The 20,796-nt window shown below is 49.4% G+C and overlaps 7 protein-coding genes across 7 annotated transcripts; 1 reads left to right on the top strand and 6 right to left on the bottom strand.

The window, feature by feature from the left end:
* Positions 1 to 713: 713 nt before the first annotated feature.
* Positions 714 to 2,023, bottom strand: APUU_11624A (uncharacterized protein; the record flags this gene model as incomplete). Its single annotated transcript, XM_041697735.1, has 3 exons — positions 714 to 1,145; positions 1,210 to 1,593; positions 1,958 to 2,023. 3 exons carry the CDS (start codon positions 2,021 to 2,023, stop codon positions 714 to 716), a joined length of 882 nt encoding a protein of 293 aa, XP_041550990.1.
* A 1,409-nt stretch (positions 2,024 to 3,432) lies between these two features.
* On the bottom strand, positions 3,433 to 4,590 carry MCR1 (cytochrome b5 reductase family protein; the record flags this gene model as incomplete). Its single annotated transcript, XM_041697736.1, has 4 exons — positions 3,433 to 4,001; positions 4,062 to 4,136; positions 4,192 to 4,468; positions 4,546 to 4,590. The coding sequence occupies 4 exons, from the start codon at positions 4,588 to 4,590 to the stop codon at positions 3,433 to 3,435; spliced, it is 966 nt and encodes a 321-aa protein (XP_041550991.1).
* Positions 4,591 to 5,481: 891 nt separating this feature from the next.
* RPL20 (60S ribosomal protein eL20) lies at positions 5,482 to 6,476 on the bottom strand (the record flags this gene model as incomplete). The annotated part of the gene is made up of 4 exons (XM_041697737.1): positions 5,482 to 5,637; positions 5,696 to 5,872; positions 5,931 to 6,115; positions 6,473 to 6,476. The coding sequence occupies 4 exons, from the start codon at positions 6,474 to 6,476 to the stop codon at positions 5,482 to 5,484; spliced, it is 522 nt and encodes a 173-aa protein (XP_041550992.1).
* Positions 6,477 to 6,909: 433 nt separating this feature from the next.
* On the top strand, positions 6,910 to 8,528 carry csn12 (the record flags this gene model as incomplete). Its single annotated transcript, XM_041697738.1, has 6 exons — positions 6,910 to 7,472; positions 7,527 to 7,599; positions 7,650 to 7,802; positions 7,852 to 7,913; positions 7,965 to 8,385; positions 8,442 to 8,528. The coding sequence occupies 6 exons, from the start codon at positions 6,910 to 6,912 to the stop codon at positions 8,526 to 8,528; spliced, it is 1,359 nt and encodes a 452-aa protein (XP_041550993.1).
* A 697-nt stretch (positions 8,529 to 9,225) lies between these two features.
* Positions 9,226 to 10,302, bottom strand: APUU_11628A (BTB/POZ domain-containing protein; the record flags this gene model as incomplete). The annotated part of the gene is made up of 4 exons (XM_041697739.1): positions 9,226 to 9,270; positions 9,335 to 9,608; positions 9,692 to 10,042; positions 10,139 to 10,302. The coding sequence occupies 4 exons, from the start codon at positions 10,300 to 10,302 to the stop codon at positions 9,226 to 9,228; spliced, it is 834 nt and encodes a 277-aa protein (XP_041550994.1).
* Positions 10,303 to 11,203: 901 nt separating this feature from the next.
* Positions 11,204 to 12,642, bottom strand: APUU_11629A (ubiquitin-protein ligase RMD5; the record flags this gene model as incomplete). Its single annotated transcript, XM_041697740.1, has 4 exons — positions 11,204 to 11,422; positions 11,478 to 12,251; positions 12,306 to 12,433; positions 12,522 to 12,642. The coding sequence occupies 4 exons, from the start codon at positions 12,640 to 12,642 to the stop codon at positions 11,204 to 11,206; spliced, it is 1,242 nt and encodes a 413-aa protein (XP_041550995.1).
* Positions 12,643 to 20,128: 7,486 nt separating this feature from the next.
* On the bottom strand, positions 20,129 to 20,507 carry TIM10 (Tim10/DDP family zinc finger protein; the record flags this gene model as incomplete). The annotated part of the gene is made up of 2 exons (XM_041697742.1): positions 20,129 to 20,309; positions 20,410 to 20,507. The coding sequence occupies 2 exons, from the start codon at positions 20,505 to 20,507 to the stop codon at positions 20,129 to 20,131; spliced, it is 279 nt and encodes a 92-aa protein (XP_041550996.1).
* Between the last annotated feature and the right edge of the window lie 289 nt (positions 20,508 to 20,796).

The raw sequence follows: 20,796 nt of genomic DNA on the forward strand, positions 1-20,796 counted from the left end.
ACCTTGGTAGTTGAACTGTAGATATGGGGGATTTTCTCTTTTCTGTGACTGTTGGACTGCGAATCACAAAATGCCCAGACGCGCACTGGAGACAAAGCGGCCAATCAAAGACAGTAGTGTTCCAGTCCAAAGTAAATGCTGATAAAAGGATTAGAGGGGGTTAGGCAAGTAGTGATGGCTATATTAGGGCTTGTTTTCCTCCTGGAAAGCCCAGCCTGCGCATCCAGGGAAAGAAAAAGGAACGCAAACGCTGAAGCCCTTCGGATTTCGGTGAAGAATTTAAGACGACGCTCTAGTGGCAGTGGAAGCCCGGGGAAATTCGTCTTCCTGTGGTGGGGTTGCTGGGAGATAAGGTCACGGGCGCCCTGATAAGGATCCATTCCGGCCTATGAAGCTTTACTTTAGATTTACAATTTCATCCCGTTGACAAACACTTATTCTGGCCCTTGGTTATATAGCTCGGGCCACGCTGGGGGCGGAGTGCTCGGCTGGCGTGTTCCTACACGGACCTCAATTGGAATTCCAGCTCCTGTATCCAGTTCTCATTGCAAATGTACCACGGCAAAGGTGCCAGAAACTACTACAGGAAAGAAACATCAGACACCAAAGCAAAGCAGCGAAAACAAGAATGCAGCAAATCCAACTCCATAATACTCGACATATCCACAAATGGCTCCTAGAACTATTCAACTCTCCGCGCTGCGATACCCGCCTTACTCGTCATTGCCGACCTCGCTCTTACGCTTCTTCTTGGTCTGTTTCCCCGTCTCGGCAGGAGCGGTCTTGCGCGGCGTCTCCTTGTCTTTCTTGGCAGGAGCACGCTTCTTCTTTTCCGGTGACTTGTTTCGGGGCTTCTTTTCGGTAACAGGAGAAGAGGCCTCCTTCGGCTTGCCCTCACTGCGGCGACGCTTGGTGGGAGGGGGAGGTGTAGGTTCCTTGGCTGGTTCAGGGGAGGACTCTTCCTCTTCCTCCTCATCCTCGCTTTCTTCGTCTTCATCGCCAGACCCTTCGGCAGCAGCAACGTCTAGGTGCAGTTGGTCGGCAGCCTTATCGTTGTCGTCATGATCGTAAGGGAGACCAGCCTTGTACGCTGCCACCTTCTCCCTGTAGGTCGCCAGGTTGTCTGCATAGAGCTTTTTCCAAACCTAAATACGCGTGTAAGTCACAGTCTCCTACCACCAAATTCAAGAAGGACGCAAAACTGCATACCTCTTTCTGGGACTCGGGCATCTCAGCCCAGCGCCTAGTCCCTTCATTCGAGACTTCCTTGGGCTTCGCATCGGACCCTAGCTCTTCTGCGATATGACGCCGGTTGTGGTGCATGTACAGGAAGAACGGAGTCAGAGTTCGCTTGGGCGCATTGGGGTCAGTGCGCTTGCGCTTCCTCTTTTCGCCAGGGCCTGGCTCGCCACCGGCACCTGAGATAGGCGCGCCGACTAAGCCAGCCTCCTTGAGACTCGCGGTGAGTGCATTGGTGATTGTTGTGAAATCAACATTGGAGTTTTCTTCACCAAGAACCGCGTTGCTATGGTTAATATATGCGCGCGACAGTTCAAAGGCAGCGGACTGCAATTGCGCGATGCTGGCAAGAACCTACGTGTGTGTTAGAAGGAAGCGCAAGGCCATGTGAGTCGCAAAAGTAAAACCGATTAATTATGGAGTGCAAACGCGCGACAAGAGTGAGGGGAACAAATGAGCCCAGGTGGGGAAAGCGATGTGATGCGGTCGCGCGAAAGTACAAGATGAGGACGCGAAAATGGATGTGGGCTGTTCCTCTGTAGACTTGCTTGTCCTCTTGGAGAAGGAAAGAACCGGCGGCCAAGAGGGGAATAGAGTATGGAGCTTGATGGGGGAATAATGGCGATAGCGACATGGGATGGGCGTCGCCGGGTTTGTTGTTTACAAACGCGCGCGCGGGAGCTCCGCTGAGCTTGAGAACGAAGAGAGACAAACTTACACTATCGCGAGTCCTAGTGAACTCCTCAACGTTGACGGTAACAGTCTTGGGGTCGTTCTTAGGCATGTTGAACAACCGGTGTGCTGGTAATTGAATAGTAATGCGCCGAAGGAAAGAAAGAATGGGAGCGCAAGTTGTTGGGAGCGGCAGGGGGGGGAGGGAGCAAGCCCAAAACAAAACTTGGGGGGCGGAGTCGGCGGTTTCGGGGGGATTGGGAAAAGAGAAGATTTTTCGCTCGCCGGCTGGGCGAGGAAGGGGCCGCGAGTCCACTAAATACCTGGCGGAGCACAACCCGGAGCACTGTGCTTTTGTGCCCAAGGAGGCCACCACTGCCAGCAACAGAGCCAGCAACCACTAGGTACTGCCTCCAGCGGTGAAGACTGCCGCTGGCACCCATCCTTCGTTCACGGAGGCTGTGGAACAGGAAGCCTCAGCTGGTGCTGCTTACCCGGCCACCGGGGCGCCAGCTTGGGCGCCGGTTTGCGCTGCCGCTGGCCAGTGTACGCCATCATTATGACCTCGAACGCCCACGATTCCAAGCAAACAATCCATGGATCATTTTCAGCACATGGACAACTTCCCAAATTCCCATACATAGGTATGAAAAATAGAAGTACTAAGTAGCTCGTAATGCACCATAATTTTCTTTCCCCCTCCAACATAAAGACCAACATAAATTAGAGCGCATAAGTACATTCGCAGCAGAGTTTCTAGGCTGTAAGCCTGCAGCTGCCAGCATTGCTAGCACTCCTGCCACTGCAGTGGCCGCACTGCGGGGGTCTTCACCCGCCAACCGAAGCCTACCAGATACCGAAACTTGTAGGGGCTGCGCCGGGCACAATTGCGAAGATACTCTTTTGAAACTGCTTAGCATTATGTCATGTCCGTTCGCGACTTGGAATATGGTATAATTTTCTAGGTATTGCCATAAAGTGTGCGGGCGCTTTCGCATGTCAGCATGCTCTTTCTGCCACTGAATTCACCCCAGTATCAAGTCGTAAGCAGAATGAGTCTACGATTGGTCTACGCATTCTAAAATTATGCGAGATGAAACGAAATACGAATGCGACACTAATGATGGTGTGCGATCAACAGCTCCCAGGCCAAGAAAGTTGGTAATGGTGGGTTGGAGGGCGCTTGGGTGCAAGGCGTAGCGCCGGGTTGTCGCTCGGTCATTACGCAGCCTCTAGCTTATGGAGCATCCAGAAAGCGGGGGCGCAGGCCGTGCAGTGCTTCGGCACATAAATAGAATGATAATGCTTCGAGAGCTTAAATGGTTGTAGAAATACAGTTGTCTTCCTATATCTATCATGTATGGTAGCGTGCACTGTAGGCTGCCCGCTAAGAATTCTAGCTGGATATACAAGCAAGGTGTAAGTGTCTTTGCCAGGAATCAGATTCGCAAATAGCACTCGCTTGAAACATGTCGCCAAATTAGACAGCGTAACCAGCAAATCATGCCAGAGAGGGCCTTCTTAGAACTTGTAGACCTGGTCCTTGCTGTATCCCAGCTCCTGCAGGATACCCGAGAGTTCGCCCTGGTCCTTGGGGCTGACCTTGGCGCCGCTAATGGCCTTGTACATTCCAGGGGGGCCACAAACGAAGATCTTGATGTTGTCCTCCTTGGGCTCGGGAAGAACGGTCTTCAGAAGCTCCTTGTTGATGTAGCCCTTGCCGCCAGTCCAGCCCTCAGGGGGGTTGTCAAGGACATAGAAGGCGCGGAGTCGCTGGGGGTAGGTGTTCTCCAAGTCCTGGAACTCCTTCTTCAGAAGAATGTCCTCCTCCTTGACGTTTCCAAAGACCAGGGTGACCTTGGTCTTGTCATCGGGGTTCTTGAAGATCTCACGAGCCAGCTGGTACATGGGGGTAATTCCGGTTCCACCAGCGACCAAGCAGATGTGGTTGTGCTTGTTAGTTTCCCAAGGGTACTTGGGAAGAGGTCCCTTGAATTCCAGGCGCTGGTCGACGTTCAAGCTGTGGATGTGTTCAGACATCGGGCCGTTGGGGTATTGCTTGACAACAAGCTCCAGGTAGCCGGGCTGGTCTGCAAGAAGGGTTAGAGAATATACCGGAGAAACAAGGTGTCAGTTGGAAGGCTACGAACCATCATCGCTAGTGGGTGTGTAAGGGCGAATAACTGGCTTCTCACCAGCAGGGGTAAACTTGGTCAAGAGAGCAGCTAAATGAGAAATGTTAGTTGAGATAATTACAATACACGTGCCCGGAGAACTCACAGGCGACTTGAAGACCGGAGACAGATTCCTTGTCCTCGAATTCGAAACGTAGTCTCTTGGTGTTGTGGCTCAGAACTTCAACGTCAGACAGCTTGAGGCCAACCCATCCTTGGTCGCCGCCTGTGAAAACCTTGGTTCGCTCCTTAGGAGCCTCTGCAGTGGCAGCGCTGGACTGGTAGCGGTACAGTCCAGCACCAAGACCTGCCAAACCAACAGTCAGGTAAACAGGAGCAAGGGACTTGCTCTTGGGTGCTTCGGCAGAGTATTGGCGGGCGCTCTGACATAGCCGGTCAGCTAACAAGTCGGGAAAACATTCCAGAGAAAATCATAGGTTTGCTGTAGCGGAAGCCTTACCTGTCTCAAGGGTTGAGCGCAGCGGAAAGCATAGCGAGAAAACATTGTCGCAGGATAATACACAATACTAAAAGCTCAATTATGGTGGTCTGACGGGGGAAGGTATAAGAAAGGTGGTCGGAGATAAATGTTGACTGTCGGATGGAGTCCAGTTAATGCGGAATCCGAGTTCGCCGGCGCCCGTACGTGACGTAATACTACCGCCGTCCCTGGCCAAGGGATTATCAATCAATTCAATCACCTCATCCTGTTACTTCATTGGTTTTCCTCAGGTCCAGAAGAATAAGGTACTCCGTATACCCGTGCCTATAAATTTTACTACGTGGTTGTCCTTACTACTGGTATTGAGAACTCGTAGATGTGGGAGCGTGGCGAGATTACCCTGAACAAGTGCTGGCATCCAAAAGGACAGTCGACACTCGGCAGTAACCAAATTGACTTTTGCCACGAGGACCCGGGTTGCAAAAATGATCAATGACCCAGTTAGAATCCAAAGGCTCAATGATATCCAAAGGTTGCCGGTTTACGCCCGAACAAGGTTGTAATGATAGTTCAGAAAATTCATCAGCCTCAAGGGCTGTACATACAGATCGGTTTATACTTACTACCCGCGCAAGCTACCTGAAAGAAATGCCTCGTGCTTAAGACTTTAACCTTCAAAAGGTAACCCGATGACATATCAATCTCGGCACTACATGGATATCGGGAACTATTGAAGGAAATGTTTCGTGACAACAAAAAGAAAACCCCGTTATTTTTTGGAATATAACTTGAAAGGTCGCTTGCAGAGGACTAGAGACATAAAACCATCTTTCCCATCAATTGGGCTGTAGATACACCGGTATTCCCGCGTAACATGTGTCCTCCATGCATGCTATGGCCATTACATAGTCATTCATCCGCACACTCCTTTCCCATAAACCCAAAACCTCACATCTAGGCGAAAGTAGAAGGACGAGAGTAAGAGAAGATCTTCTTGTTGCCGCTGGCGGAGCGGTGGGGAAGAGGGAACTTGAGGTCCTTCTGGAGGAGCTGCTTGATGTAGGGGCGGCGGATGGAGTCGGCGTTATCGATCTCAACAACCTTGAGGATCTGTGTGGAATTGAGCGTTAGATATGTTTGAGAGCCGAAACCTAGGGATTTAACATACGTGGATGGAACCGAAGCGGGCACGGTGACGGGCAGCCATGTCCTGGTAGAGAGACTCGACAGCATCGGTTCGGCTCATCTCACGGAACTCCTTGTACATGTTGTGGGTGCCGGAGCGAGAGTCATAACGAAGCCAGATACCGAAGTTCTTGACCTTGAGGGGGCGCTTCTCGTTGATCTGAAAGTGTTGTTAACCCAAAATGCTCCTTTCACGACCCGCTTCTATAGAAACATACCACGTTGAGGCTGACGATCTCACCGTTGGCCTTCTTGACCTTACGGAGCTGGGTCAGGAAGTACCAGAACCGCGACTTGGCGACGACGGTGTTAGGCGCGAAGATGCGCATGCGGTACAGCTTGGGCGTGGGGTTGGCCTCGGTGGGCAGATGACGCCCGATGACCTGGTACTCGGTGAGACGCCCTATGATATATCGTCAGTTCCCTCCTCTCATCGTTTGCAAAATATCCCATAATGTCCCAGTGAATCGGCTGTCGGGCGACTAGTTCCGCACGATGAAGAGAAAAGTCCAAGCGGTCGGTAAAAGATACGAAAAAGTTGTAACACCTGCGGGCGGACTGCTTGTTGAAAAATCCCCCCCTCTTTCCAAAGATCTCCTGTTTTCTTCTTGATAATTCTCCTCGTCGACCGTAATCTCTCTATCCAAACGTCTCGGGGGCATTGATACATTATAGACGGGGCGAAAAGGAGTCGCTCAACGGTCGTGGGAAATTGCCGATTCACTGGGATATGGGGCACCAGGGAAATTGTTTAACTCACCCATCTAGAAAAATTAACAGTCAGTTATGTTTTCCTCGGTTAATATCAAGAGTTCATTAGGGGGTGGCTCACTTTTATTGACGCTGTGACGATTAGTTGTCGATATAGGTGTGCCGGGTTGTCTAGTCGCGAAAATGGAAGATTTGTGAAATTGGGGGAGTTTAGGGTTGCCGCCCTTCATCTAAGCGACCTAAGGGCTTGGCGGCAACGCTATTCCCGTTTTGGTGATTTACAGCCACTGTGGCTGGTGGGACTGGACGATGCCGCTTTTGCTGCCAATTGTTCCCCACTTGCCTTAGAGATCTGGATGCAGGTGGGTTCACGCCGGGATAGCTCCGAAGAGGGGACGAACTTGGAGAACGCAAAAGTCGCGAAGCATGCAGACTCTTTTGAATAACTGATATTCTACTAGGCAACGAACCGCACGATCAATCCCCATGGATTCTATTCTCAAAGAGCTTGAAGCAGGGCATAGACTTGGGTCTGGTCCTCGCCTAGCAGCCGCCTTCACCCCAGTCGATACGCCGGAGCAACCCAACCGATTGAAGTCGTTCTACAACATATCCAATGCCGCTCAGATATCCGCGAGCCTCCGATACTATCTCTCTCATATCAGTGGTGTGAGGATACCAAAGCAAGAGCTCAACGCCTGGGTAGATATCCTTTCTGCTTACTGGAAGGCAATTGGAGAGATCGTTCAATTTGATGAGTCTCCTTCGCGTGCTAGCTGGGTCCGGGTTTTCGACAGTTGGAAAGACGTGGCGAATTTGTTGATCAGGGCCTACTCCAGTCCTGGGCTGGAAATTTGGACCATACCTTGCCTCTATGTTGTTGGCAAATACCTACGGACTTTCGCATCCAAGGCCGACGCCGAGACTTCGTCTCAGGGATCCCTCGCATATTCCGAGGATGAAATGTTAACCGATTTCGGAGAAAATGCCAAAACTGAGGAAGCGGCGCGGGTCCTGAACCGCATGTTCACCTTGTGTCTCAATGATAGGTGAGATGCGAACCGTGCCTTGTTGCGTTGTTGGTTGCTTACAATTGGTATTAGAGCGCCTAAGGAAGAATCGCGAAAATGGGGTGTTTACTATATGACAAACCTTCTATTTAAAACGTATTTCCAGGTATGTAAAAATGTGGGAGTTACCGAAGGAAGTAACTTACGGGCCTCCAGATCAACGCCGTCGGACTTTCCAAGAACCTTTTGCGTGCACTCAACGCTCAGTCGCAGGATCTGCCGGATAAAGACCTTTATCCCAGATCACATATTGTCACATTCAACTATTTTGTGGGAGTCATATTTTTCCTGGACGAGAACTATGCCGAGGTAAGAGGTTACGCATGAGTATCGCACTTCAAAAGCTTACCAAACAAAGGCCGAGGAGCATCTTGCATATGCGTGGAACTATTGCCATAATAGTGCAATCAAGAATAGAGAGTTAGCCGCACCACTCTCTCTCTCAGTGTTACCATGCTGACTATGGGGAAGGTTAATATTAACATACCTCGTTCCCTGCCACCTCGTCAACACACATACCCTACCAAGCAAAAAGCTACTGCACGACTTTCCGCGTCTTGAAAGACTATTTCGTCCACTATGCGATTGTATCCGAAAAGGTGATCTTCACGGATTCGACGCCGCAATGATTGCCGGCGAAGAAGAATTCGTCAGGAAGCGTATTTACCTTCCACTCGAAAGAGGGCGTGATATAGCATTGCGTAACCTGTTCAGGAAAGTTTTCATAGCTGGTGGTTTCGAAGAATCTAAAGAGGGACAGCCGCCGATCCGACGGACAAGGATACCTGTTGCCGAATTTGCAGCGGCCTTGCGCATTGGTACCCACGCAGATGCAAGAACCCGAGTCGATATTGACGAAGTCGAATGCTTGCTGTCAAATCTAATTTACAAAGTGAGCTCCCGAGAGACCTCAATAACAGTGACATGTGTTAACTCGTTATTTTATAGGGCCTCACGAAGGGTTATATCGCCCGCGAGCGTGGCATGATTGTCCTTAGTAAAGGGGGCACTGCCTTCCCGGGGACAGGCGTTTAGCATCATGGTCATTTTCGATTACTATTAAATCTGTTTACCAGCGATTATTGCATTACGTATAGAATAAGAGGGCTTATGAGGTTGGCTCAGACAATGACTGGTTTCGACACTAGAAATGACCACCTCTGCAAGTAACCGTCAACGAAGCCGCCGCTCGGTTGACCTATCGCCCGAGTATTCGATCACCTCTTCAGACTCTGTACGTGATTGGCCTCAAGAAACTCTTAACCTAGTATCTCATCTATCATAGCAGCATGCTAACACATGGGCAGTCACATACTCTGGGGGCTCTTTTATTCCTGTCACAGAATTACCTAATGCTAGTTGGCCTTTGATATCGTAGCTCCTTTCAAGAAGAAGATACAAAGGCTCCAACGGGTTGATGGAAGAGTCAAGGACCTACAGAACCCAAATGAAACAAATCATATTATTCATTGACCTAGACTACCAGAACCTAACGCAGCACATTTTGAATCGGGCCAACAGGATATAGTACAGCAGAGTAGAGCATAGATAATGGAGACACGGGACCCGAAAGTACTTGCTATAACGCCGAGCAGATAAACAGGAGAGCAAAGAAACAGAGCGCTAAACAATCAATCATTCAAATAAACATCAATCAAATCCTACAGTCTCAACCTTGGTGTCGTATCACACCAGTTAAACCGTGATATCACAACGACATGGTTGGGTACAATCACCCGGCAAGGGAAGGCTTAGTGCTCGGCGCCGCGAGGTCATCCTACACCACAAGAAGATACCAGTTAGCATATGTGGTAGAGTGAGTTCATGATTGGAGGACAAACCATGTGGTTACACATTGCCACGAAAAGATCGAAGAATAATTTCCCACCCTTTTCCATCTCCATTTGCATCGTACCGCTCCTCTTAAAGGTGGACCTACTGCGGATGATAAGAGCGAGGTAGTGAGCTCGGAGCTTGGATTCGTGGTCCGGTGTGTTGGCGTAGGCGTAACGGGCACTTGCAAGGATAGTGCTGCACTGAATACCTGTGTGCAAGCCCTGTTTCACGAGGGAGAGGCGTTTGAGGTGCTCGAGGCCGTACTTGTTTGCGGCACAGCTATTAGACAAATCGAGGTCAGTTTCTAGCTCTTGGGATTTGGTAGTAGGTCATTAACTGAAGTAACGTTATGTGGTACGTACTAAACAATGGTATCTTTCAGGATTTCCGCGCCAGCAGCTGGGTGGAAGAGTGTAGCTCCGTCGGTTTGCCCGTCCACGAGCCTGGGATTCTCCAACTCCCATGTGTCGCGCCGCTCATTTTGAATCAATCGGGGATAGTAATCGCCCCTGTACAGGTACTCAAGGATGCAAGAGAATACCTCCGGTTGCTCTTCGGGTAAGGCTATTCGCCGACCGTTGAAAGGGTCAAGCGTCTGGGCACGGGAGCATGCGGTTGCGAAAAAGGGTGAAGCGCAGAGGATTTCCTTGTGGGCGGCGAAAAGCCGTCTGTCTGGGCCGACGCAAATGGTGATTACAGACGAGGATAGAGAGCTGTGTCATAAAAAAGTTCGTTAGTCCAAAAGAAGAGAGGTAAATAGTGGAATGCAATGAATTAGCTGATAATCCAACGCAATTGAAGCTTCTTACCTCCCATCTGGCGGGCTATCTGGTACTTGGCGCCTTTCATGGCGTCTCGACACGACTGAAGCATCCCTGGTGTGACGCTTAGAGCGAAAAGTAGCTTTTGAGGTTCCGTATTTGGAGGAAAGGCTGTCTGAGTGGGATTGGTGGTGTCGCCTGGACGTCAGCATGTTGAGGATGTTTTTGCAGGTCTCTGAGGGTGAAAGGGAGCAAAAGGGTGAGAAAGCATTCTGGGGGAAGAGGAAATTCAGGGGGGTCTTAAATCAAGGAGGCGAAGGAGCTTGGTAAAACGATTTACGCTGTTAGCCTGACGGCGGAGAGGTATCGCAGCGTACGGCGGGCTTCTCGTCAGGCACCTCAAGGTTAGTGTGCCAGTGGTTAGTCGTGGCGATTGGTTCATTCTGATACGCTGCAGGGATACGTATTTCGAAAATTGGCCCAGAATATCCCTTAATGACCGTGAGAGAAGTCTCTCCTGCATCTTCGTGATAGTCATGTCTGGTGGTGAGTCGTCGAAAGACGCGTAATGGGTATTTCACGCGTAAAGTGGTTTCCGGGAAACACGAATCGGCGCGACGTCACGTGAAATAACACCCAATCAATTTTCCCAGAATGGATGAGGGTGGAGTCTGGACATGGATCTCGGACACCTTGGTTCTTTGTCTACGGAGCACTTGTGATCAGTCACTTCACCCTTCAGGCTGGCAGGTGAAAATATTTCTTTGTCAATTGATATATCGAGAAGGAGGGGCAGTGTTCCCATGAGGAGTCCAGGATCCGATCCCAGTTTGTCAGCGAGTCCGCCGACAGCACATCGCACATGCACCCTTCTCAGGGAATATAGGCCTTTAACCGAATTAAAAAAAGTGGAATTGGTTATAAATATTGGTATAACTAGTGAGGTTACATGCGCCTAACCATATAAAGCCCGAAATGCGCCAATTTCCAAAACGCCCTTTATTCTGAGAAGGTGAACCCAGGCTAACCGCGCCGCTCAAATTAACAGTGACAGTCTGATGGAGGTAGAGAGTCCTGCTCTTATATATGCCAACCAGACTAGGCCTCTCCCTCTTAGAGGAACACTATCTTTGCGTCCTTAGGGCTGCTCTCGCTGGGGCAATAAGGACACTTGAATCTCGTGCCCTTGCAAAGTCGTTTGAGCGACTCTTCTGCAATCACATGCCCGCAGGGCATCATCATTGGTGGGTTCTCGTCAGTGCTCTGTTCTTTCGAGACAGGACATACAAATATCGAGTGAAAGAGGTATGATGGAGGTAGGGGGATTTCGACCTGGTTATTACATTAGTTAACATTCCACTGCCATCAGGGTTATGCGCAAACCTACAGGTAATTCGTGCTCTGTGGTCCATTCCGTCCGTTTCGCCTTCATGATGCTCTGCAGCTTCAACAATGTAGGCAGAGCTATTGCACCTGCGGTTGAAGCAATGTAAAGCGGAGAATCTGGGGATAGCCCTAGGAGTGCGCAGAACTCTCGTGTAAATGAGTGCGAAACATCAGACCACGCAGATGAGTTATCGAAGATATTCTTGTAAGGCGAGCCTGGTAAATTAGGGCTGAAAGCCATTCCTCCCATAAGTTGCTCGATTTCTCGCAAATACCTGGGCAGGAACACATGAAATTCGCGCCGGGCGTATTTCAAAGCTGCTTGTCGCCCTTCGGACGTAGGCCCGCGCTGCTCAAGTCCACCGTGAAACAGCCAAACGAACTGCAGTCTGCATAACTCAAATTCGAGGTTGCTACCTCTCGCTTCGAGCATTGCTTTATTTTCCTCCTTCCTGGACCATTCTATCGCCGGCAACAAATTATTGTTCTCCTTCATTTCGTGGAGTATTCGCCACATGTTGTGGAATTCGGCGCGGACCCTACTCGATGACACACCATCGATATCGAGGAGCGCAGCGGCTTCGTCCATGATATCAGAATCGACCTCCTGTTGTCGTTCGGCCGCCTTTTTCTCTGCTACTTCCCTAAGGAACGAAGACGCCACAGAAAACTGCCCCTCCCGCAGTAAATGCATGGCGATAGCTCTATTGATGAGCTCTTCGTGCGACTCGAGGACATCGTGTTCGGAGCTTGGTAACGGCCTGTCTTTAAAAAGCTGGGAGCCATTAGATTACTGCATGTATAATAGGAATATCCATGGGTATGCTACCTTATCCAACGCCTTCGAAAATTTATTGAGACCACTGTGAGTCTCCTTGAGATTATCGTTGATAGAATCAAACGTCGACTTGATCGGATTCTGGAGTTTCGCCAGCGATATCGACGCCTGGTCGGGGTCTAATGTTGCGCGCAAATCAGCCAAACTATAAATCTGGGAATACTGGCCGGCAAGATCCGGCAGCATAGTCACATTAGGCGGACGAACCGGAAGCGATCTTGTCTCGGGTGGACTGGAGCAAGTCTATTGCATCCTGTACATTCTGAATACTTTGAGACGATTTCAGCCTTTTCGATAGGCGCTCATGTTCCTTCTGAACGAGATCCATGGTGACGGGAGTCCGCGGCGGCCTTCCAAGCGGAGCTAAGTCCCACGGTTACCGCTCGTTCTAAGTTCGAAGAGCAAAAGCCATGTGGTATTGCCAAGTTGTAGAGCTCTTCACCCAACAGATCCGGGCGCTTTAGTAAATAGTCTTTTAACGACGAACTCTAGTGGTTCAATCGAGCGGGAGGTCATGGGCGCAGCGTAACGAAGGTGAGGAGATAGGTAAGTCAGGCCCGCATGATCCATCCCCAATTACGACATGGGTCGTCACGTGCTGAGTCATTACCCCTCGCCAAAAGCACGGGCAAATGGTGACAAGGAAAAGGAGAGGTCGCTAAAAAGGCTAGATTTGATACTAAACTATCATAATAAGCTAGACATGAGAGATTCAACAGGCAGCTGAGCAAATAATCCTGATATCTTCTTCGTGTCAAAGGTGGAAAAACCCCTGTCTTGGCAATTCTCCGCAAAGTTGAGATTATCGCCCATCAAACAATCATACGATAGCGGTATATCCACTGCGAGAACACGGAGGAGTTCAAGCGAAATAACCCTTGTTTGTCATAACTTCCCCGACAAGTGAACACCAAATGGTCACGCCGATATCGAATCTCGATCTATGAATCAGTCAAGCAACAGTCACAACTCCGGGCTGTCTGTCGAGTCATCTTCCCAAAACAGACCAATCATCGGTCGAAGCTACAAAAGGAAAACCTCTCGCTTACCACTAGCGCGGCAGAGAAGTCTTGGCGGGTGTATATAAGCTCCACGTCGCCCCCGAGATTTTAGAACTTTTTCTTCTTTTTTTTCTTCATCCTAGTGCAAGGGTTTTACGCGTATCAGTGAGGAGCAATCCGAGATCGCGTTTTTGCTAGTTGAAAACTACCTACTTGACCGCTCCAATTGGCCTTCGGGTCGGTTGGGAATTTTTGAAAAAAAAGTTGCCCTGACTTCAATTTATTGAAGCCAGTTTGTGATGGGTTCCTCGTCGCGTTCTTGGTCTTCTTTTCACTGCTTCGCCTCCCTTGTTTGGAGGCATGTAGAGAAGAGAAGTTCGATACCCTAGTAGAAGAATGTACACTGTAAATATGGGAGTACTAAGATCTGGAAAATAGTTGGTTTCTTGTACTTGTACTCGATGAATTCTGGAGCCAGTCTTCATACCATCCTCCGTATATGTTTGGTGACTTGACTATACGGATACCTGGTTGCCATTTCATTTACATGCCACTTCCTACTTGCACCCAACACCATGCTAGGTCTCAGGTGTGCTTTAACTGCTCATAACCGTTTTGTTCTATCCTCATAGGTGTATTTGACTTCAAATCTTTATCTTGAGTAACTCTTGCAACTTCTCCGAATGTCTCCGTCTCTGCGATAGAATTTCCTCGTCAACACTAGCTTCATACATCGCGTGGACAACATCGTCAGGGTGTTTTCCGGGATCAAAACACTGAAGCGGCACCTGCTTGCGACAACATCCCATGTTCTCTGTACCCCGGAGTCCGTGCAAATTAGCTCTTGGATCTCAACAGTTTGAGAGAGTGGCGCCGTAAACTTCCTTTTTGAATGTCTCCAGAGAGACAAAACTACGTTAGACAAAAGTCGGGGATATGGCATTTTTAGCCTACTCGGCACTTGTAGGTGCTACAAATTTCCGGGGTTGTGGCCAAGTCAGTGGTCACGCAAATAATGGGAGATGCTGTGAGCCACGAGCTTGCTAACCGCGCGCCATGCGGAATGAGGAAAATTTGGAGCGGTGGAAACCAATCAGATAGGAAAGAACGGCGAATATGAAACTCATTCCTGCAAAAGCACAGGCGGCAATGGTTCATCTCGTAAATGCTTTCCCGTGCATTGATGATCTTTTCGATGTGGAACAGCCACCAAGACAGGAAGACAGGCTGATAGCTCTAATATGGCTCGCGATCTTTAATCCAATCTACACCATTTACTCTCTCACCCTCATGACTTTCTCCATTATGGAGGACGCCGATCCTGGTGCTGAAGAACGCCGAACTGTGTATGAAAAAGGCTTTCGCATCTGGCAAAGCCTCTATATACGTGCTACGCAAGCATCCGGCTTTCCCCAAAATTGCTTTCAGATCCAGCCAGCACTTCTACACCATCCTTATTTTCCACACGACTTGGATCTGGAACTTACTTACAGCTATCTCTCTGTTCCTGGAATATCAATCTGGAAAGGATCACATGAGCCCTGCGACATACCTCTGCTGGAACGACATCTTCAAATTCCAGTCTCAATTAACTTTCCAACTCCTCTTAGTATATCTGCAGACCTAGACCAAAGCCATCAGAAATGGTTTAACACAGAGGAAAATCACCTCTCTGTCCTAATGTTTGCGTGGAGTTATATCCTTTCAGCACGTTGGGCTCAACTCATGCCCGAAGCCATACTTGAATATACCGACAGCAAAGCATACGACAGCGACAAACCCCGAGAACAAGGTTCTACTGTGGTGGATATAGGTGTTGTTGATGATGACGTAGTAAGATGGTGGTCTGCTGTTTTAGCTCCTGGAGAAGGCTGGGAAGCCTATATTACTATTAAAAAAGATAAATTTCGATCCCCTTGGTCAATATCTCTTCCAGCAAACCCGAAATTCAGCCTCTCCTATCACAAAAACCATTGTTTGCTATCAGATACAGCCGTATCAGTTGCGACTGCCTTCCGCTTCCTATCCGATTACTGCGCTCTGCATGATATTATAGATCAAGGCTATGCAGCATTATCAGCCGTGTTATTTCTTCCACTTTTGCATGGTAGCAGAAAAGATATTGTTCTGCCAGACCCGAAATTTAGCCACGGCCGGAGGTTTAAAGTAGGGTTATCAAAGTGCAAAGTACAACATGACCTTGATTGGGTACACGAAGTCCATCATCTGGACAAACTTCTCACCTTAAGCTGCAATACTAGAGGAATACGTTCCCTGCTATCGAGTGTCTTTTATGAGCCTGGAATAGCTTGCAATGTTGTAAGCCCATGGCTGCAATCCATGTTCGCTGTTTTAAACTCTATTGAGGACAATCGCATTCTTGCCCATATGCTGATGAGTCGAGTTCCGCACCTCGCCTTTTTCTGGCTTGGAGGAGCAATCATGGGCATTCATAAGGATGTCTTACGAGATGGCCAATTTGGACTAATCCCTACTGAGCCACATGCTGCGGCGTGGTCTGGAACTATGCAATCATTCATGCAAGAGCCTATCCATCCAGCAGCAAATGAGTCTATTCTGCGCTCTGACGAATGTCGACTTCTCTATCTTACCCAGGAGGAACATCACACTAGCTGGCCTGTATGTCAGTGGACGCCGTTTGGTACCACAGCTCTTAAAGACACTGAAATTGACGTCCGCCTGCATGCAAACTGTACCGTTCATAGCCTTCAATATGCAGGTTGGAAGTGGACTTGCCGAAATAGTAGCGTGGTATATCAAATGGCCGAGCCCGCTCTTACACCGGCTTTCTCGCCAGCGGAGCCAGTGGTGCCAAATATCACAATTAATTACGAAGCTCTCGACCATGGGGAGGACTCTGCATCGGAAAATGCAACACGAAGTATCTTCAGCTGGCTGCGAGTTGAAGGGTATCCTCCAAACGAGAAAAAAATACACGAGTGGATTAACATTGATGATTCTGATGATGAATTATCGATGGACAAAGATTCAGGAAAGAGTGACAAAACTTTAAGGACTAATGTGGAAGATTGGATAGATCATAATGTCTATATTACTTGAGAATATTCTATAGATATACCCTAGAACAGGACGAGGCGGCGGCATATCTTCAATCCATTCTTGTGAACTTTGCGCGAGACCCAATCCACGGCCTGACTGAAATGGGATTCCCAGAGTACGACCCCGCCGGTAAGAATCTGGTACAGCTGGTAAAGGGCAGTTCCCTGGTGTCGTTCAATGCGAGCACCGGCTATGATGGAGCGTGTTGATAAGTCTTGGATATCATTGGTCGAGGGCCTGTATGAGTTTCGTCTGTTCTTTTAACTCAGATTGAGTTGTGGCTGAATGCCACTAGGCAACCATTTTCCAAAATACAGGATGATTAGCCGTGCTGACAGATGGGAGTGGCGTTATGTCTCGGATATCGAGCAAGTGGGCATCAAAGGAGCAACTCTATAGAGGATATCGAGTTGATGGTCATACGTAGTCGTAGAAGCCTGAGGGGTTGAAACTTGAAAGTGATTAGGCCCGGGAGGAGCCGTTGGAATCATGGATTCATGGATTCATGTGCGCGGGTGTTGGCTGGCACGGTGGCACACCGCTCCGCGGAGTCCCTCTCGGTCCTGGTTGAGTCCAGGTGCAAGTGACGTCGCCGCCATATAAATTCCCCCATTTGCTCCTCTTCCAGCTCCAGAACCTGAATGGTATGAGTGTTCCCCGAGCCCCGTCCCTTTTCGCTTACACTTAAGGCTGAGAAATCTCTCGGTCTTGGATATGTCACCGCTCCTTTCTTTTTCGTGGGCTGTTTCTGGCTGTTTGGGAGGTTTGATGTTATTCTGAAGAGCTCTCTGCAGTTCTTCAACCAGCGACTGTTAATTCTCCTACCCCTTCGCAAACCTACGATGCCTATTATTTGTCCTACGCGCCCGTACAGCAGAAATTGTACGGTTACCCACCATGTCTTCGACGGCTCCTCCTGGCGCACACGCCGCCTCTCCTACCACAAATCGCGAAACCACGAGACCCCCCGCCAATGCTGTCGAGAGCCCACCCTCCAAGCCTCATGGGCCTGAACGACCATCCTTCCGCCCCGGCCACCAAAAGATCGCCTTCACGGATCCTGTCGCACTGCGGTACCTGGAAGAAGATCCGTCGACTATCGTGCTGCACCGACGCTTAACTCTAGAGGGTTATGAGATATACATTGTTGAGCAGTGGGCGTGCTCGAGGATACACCCCACTTTCATCATTACAACATACACAGGGGATCCGTCGCATAAAGTGGTCGTTGGCGTGCTAGGTTTTCCTACAGACCCGTCCGCGTGGTCGCCCAGGTTGAAACTGTACTTCAACGCTGTGAAGCGATGCCAGCTACGAGAGAAGGAAACGCCTTTGGGTACAGTCATGGTGACCGATCTGAACTCGTTTCCGTCAGGTCTAACGATCATACATGTACCTCATGGCGATGTCATTAAACACCGGGAAGATTTCATTGTAAATGAGAACCTCAAAAGGTTGGGCTGCGCTGGGCGAGCCGGGTTGAAGCTCCAACCCCCAGCAACTGCTACCGTGGCGAAGTTTCATCAACTCTACCGGACGAGCGAAACGGTTCCCCTCTACAGCGCTGTGGTGGAGCTTGTTAAACAGTGTCAGATCGCCTTGATGATGTTCCTCAACTTAGCACCAGAATATGTGGATGGACTGCTTTGTGATATTACAGAAACTGCTGTAGGGGACTGGTGGACTGATTTCGGGATGGACCTATACAACATTGAACCAAGCGATGGGAGACTCGGACCAACTACAGTGGCAGCCTTGCTAGGAACGCTCATGGGAGCTCGCAACCGGCTTCATGCGTGGGGTGTTCCCGTCAGCAAGGATCCATTTGACATATCCAGCCTCAAGCGCGCGATTGGAAGTTTTCAGAAGTCTCAGAAAATGAAACGTACCCGGCGGTTGGACCGCCGTACTTTGGATCGATTACACCGAGTCACTGCCAAGGCAGCAAACGCAGAGGGCTGGACCGATGCCGTCAAATCAACAATGGCCGAGCTCAGTGGCCACGGTGGTGAAATGGTCATGGGCATGGTTCGTGGGAAGGAGAAAGGTGGAATTGCTGATATCGAAAATATTGATATTGACAACTTCACCCAGCTAATAACCGGTGAACGGGCAAAATGGTTATGGCGAGGAAAACCGCGCAAAAGTGCCATTGAGTCTAACGGCCCACCTGCTGCAGATATGATGTTCACCACCGATGAACAAGGCGGCTATGTCTGGACCAGTCGCAAACGTCATTCGCACGAAGACTTGGGTGTGAACCCCTCTTACCAGAAATCAGACCGTTCCTGGAAGCAGTCGGACACGGCTGGCTTTCCCGAAGAGAAGGACCAAAACCTCGGCTCAATGGTCCGGAGAGGCGTCAGTGGGAAGGTGTTAGATGCACGAATAGGATTTGGCAAATTCAAAGACGCGGTCGGGCTACCTGGTCGTCGATCACTTTTACAGAAGACCAAGGATGGGACGGAATTTGGTGGTGATTCTACCCAACTCGCCTTAGCGGATAGCGATGTGGAGGCTGGGCTGTCGACGACAACCGAAATAGGCGCTCAACCTGCATACGAGGGTAGCCCTTTGCTCGAAACACAAAATTCGAATGATGCCGAACAGAGGTCACCGCTGGAACTTGCCAGGCAAGCTTCTGAAAAGGTGCCGCCAGCAATCACGGTAGACCATGTTGCAACCAACGAGGACACGGACACGTCACGTAAAGACTCTACAGCCCGAACCGATGAAGACTTACAGGACTTGGACCGATTCAAATCGCAATCTACTGACGTATCGGGCCTTTCGGGCGATCAAGAGAACGTGCCAACAGCCGCATCTTGTGCCATGGCCCTGCGAAGACCACATAGTTGTGACGAATTAAATTATGACAGCGACCTTGAACGCAGAGACGAGTATTGGCCACGGCATCTATCCTTCAGCACCGTTGAGGAGGTCGTGCTAGCCCGGAAGGGACTAGACGATAACATGATTTTCGAAAAGCCCAACGCATCTCTAGAGGAGGCCATAATCCACGAGGATGTGCTGGCCTCTGATGCACAGATTTCGGGGTACCGGATCCGGGATCTTGAGATGAAAACAGTTCCATGGGTCGAGAATCAAGTGTCTTCGGTTGACAAACTAAACCAAAGACTCTACGAAACACATGAGAAACTCAGCTCGGACTATCTTGAACGATTTGAGTTATACCAACAGGTCCGAGAGAAATCCAGCGACTTACTAGCTGGCGAGCACTCTCAACTAACAGAGCCCATGAGACGAGTTGAAATGCTAGGCGCAAAACTTGACTACGAACTACACGCTCTAGAGTCCAAGGTTGAAGATGTTGAGACCGGACTCGGAGAATTTGAACGACATGTTGACGATATAGAACAGAGAATCAAATCTCTGGTTCGCGGAGAAGAAGAGAAGCAGAACTACTCATGGCTGGCCTGGTTATTCAGACTAGGTGGACAGTAGTGGCCTGAGAACGCTCCATCTGCCTACAACACTTGGCGGCACTTATCAACTTTTGTATATAGTACCTATGTATTAATTATGATGCACATAGTCCCGGAATAGATCTGAACTCTGAAATTTGCATGGACCGCGGCCAACTATAACCAAACTCAGAAAATTACAGCAAAACCACAACGAACTCGAGCGCTGACCATGAGAAGAGAATCAAACAAATATTTCATTACACAGCCAAAGTAAAATACAAGGTATCAGGTAAAAGTACACCCTTTACATGCCAATTCCACCACCCTGTCTGCCAGCAGCCTCGCCCTGCATCTTCTCACTGACCTTGATGTTGACCTCGAAGAACTTGCCAACGCAGCGGTCAAGGCAGACAGACTCGCCCTTGTTGAGATCGGCCTCGCGGTAGTCGTTAGGAATGCACTTCTTGGAGCACGAGTCCGTTAAGCTAGAAAAGAGCTCGCGTTAGAACAAGTATATAGAGGCTGCGCGAAATATATTTCGTGACGGGCATTTGAACGGGTTAACAAAGAGCGTATTTGACGAACCGGTTGAACATGTCTGAGATCATTTCGACTTCGGTCTCTGCGGCAGCAATCTTCTGCTCCGAGCTCATCTTGGGGGCGCCGCCGAATAGGAAAGACATGATGACGATGGGTGGTTTGGATTGGGATTATGCGAGAACTGTTGAGACGGTCGGCGGTTAGTAATTTGATCTCCGCAAAGCTGTAATATGAGGCTAAGGGGTCTCTTGAATACTCACAATTAATGGAGAGATGGAATAAGATTTGATTCGAAAGGTTGTTGCAGTGAAATTATGCAGCTCCGACTCTGCGGAAGTTGAGTCGGAAGCTTCGGCTCACCGCCTTCGGGTTTTCTTAAATGCTGCTCAGAGCCTTTTCTCGCTCCACAACCTCTAAACAATCCTCATCTTG

This window comes from Aspergillus puulaauensis, chromosome 1, assembly GCF_016861865.1.
Source record: "Aspergillus puulaauensis MK2 DNA, chromosome 1, nearly complete sequence".
NCBI classification, from domain to species: domain Eukaryota; kingdom Fungi; phylum Ascomycota; class Eurotiomycetes; order Eurotiales; family Aspergillaceae; genus Aspergillus; species Aspergillus puulaauensis.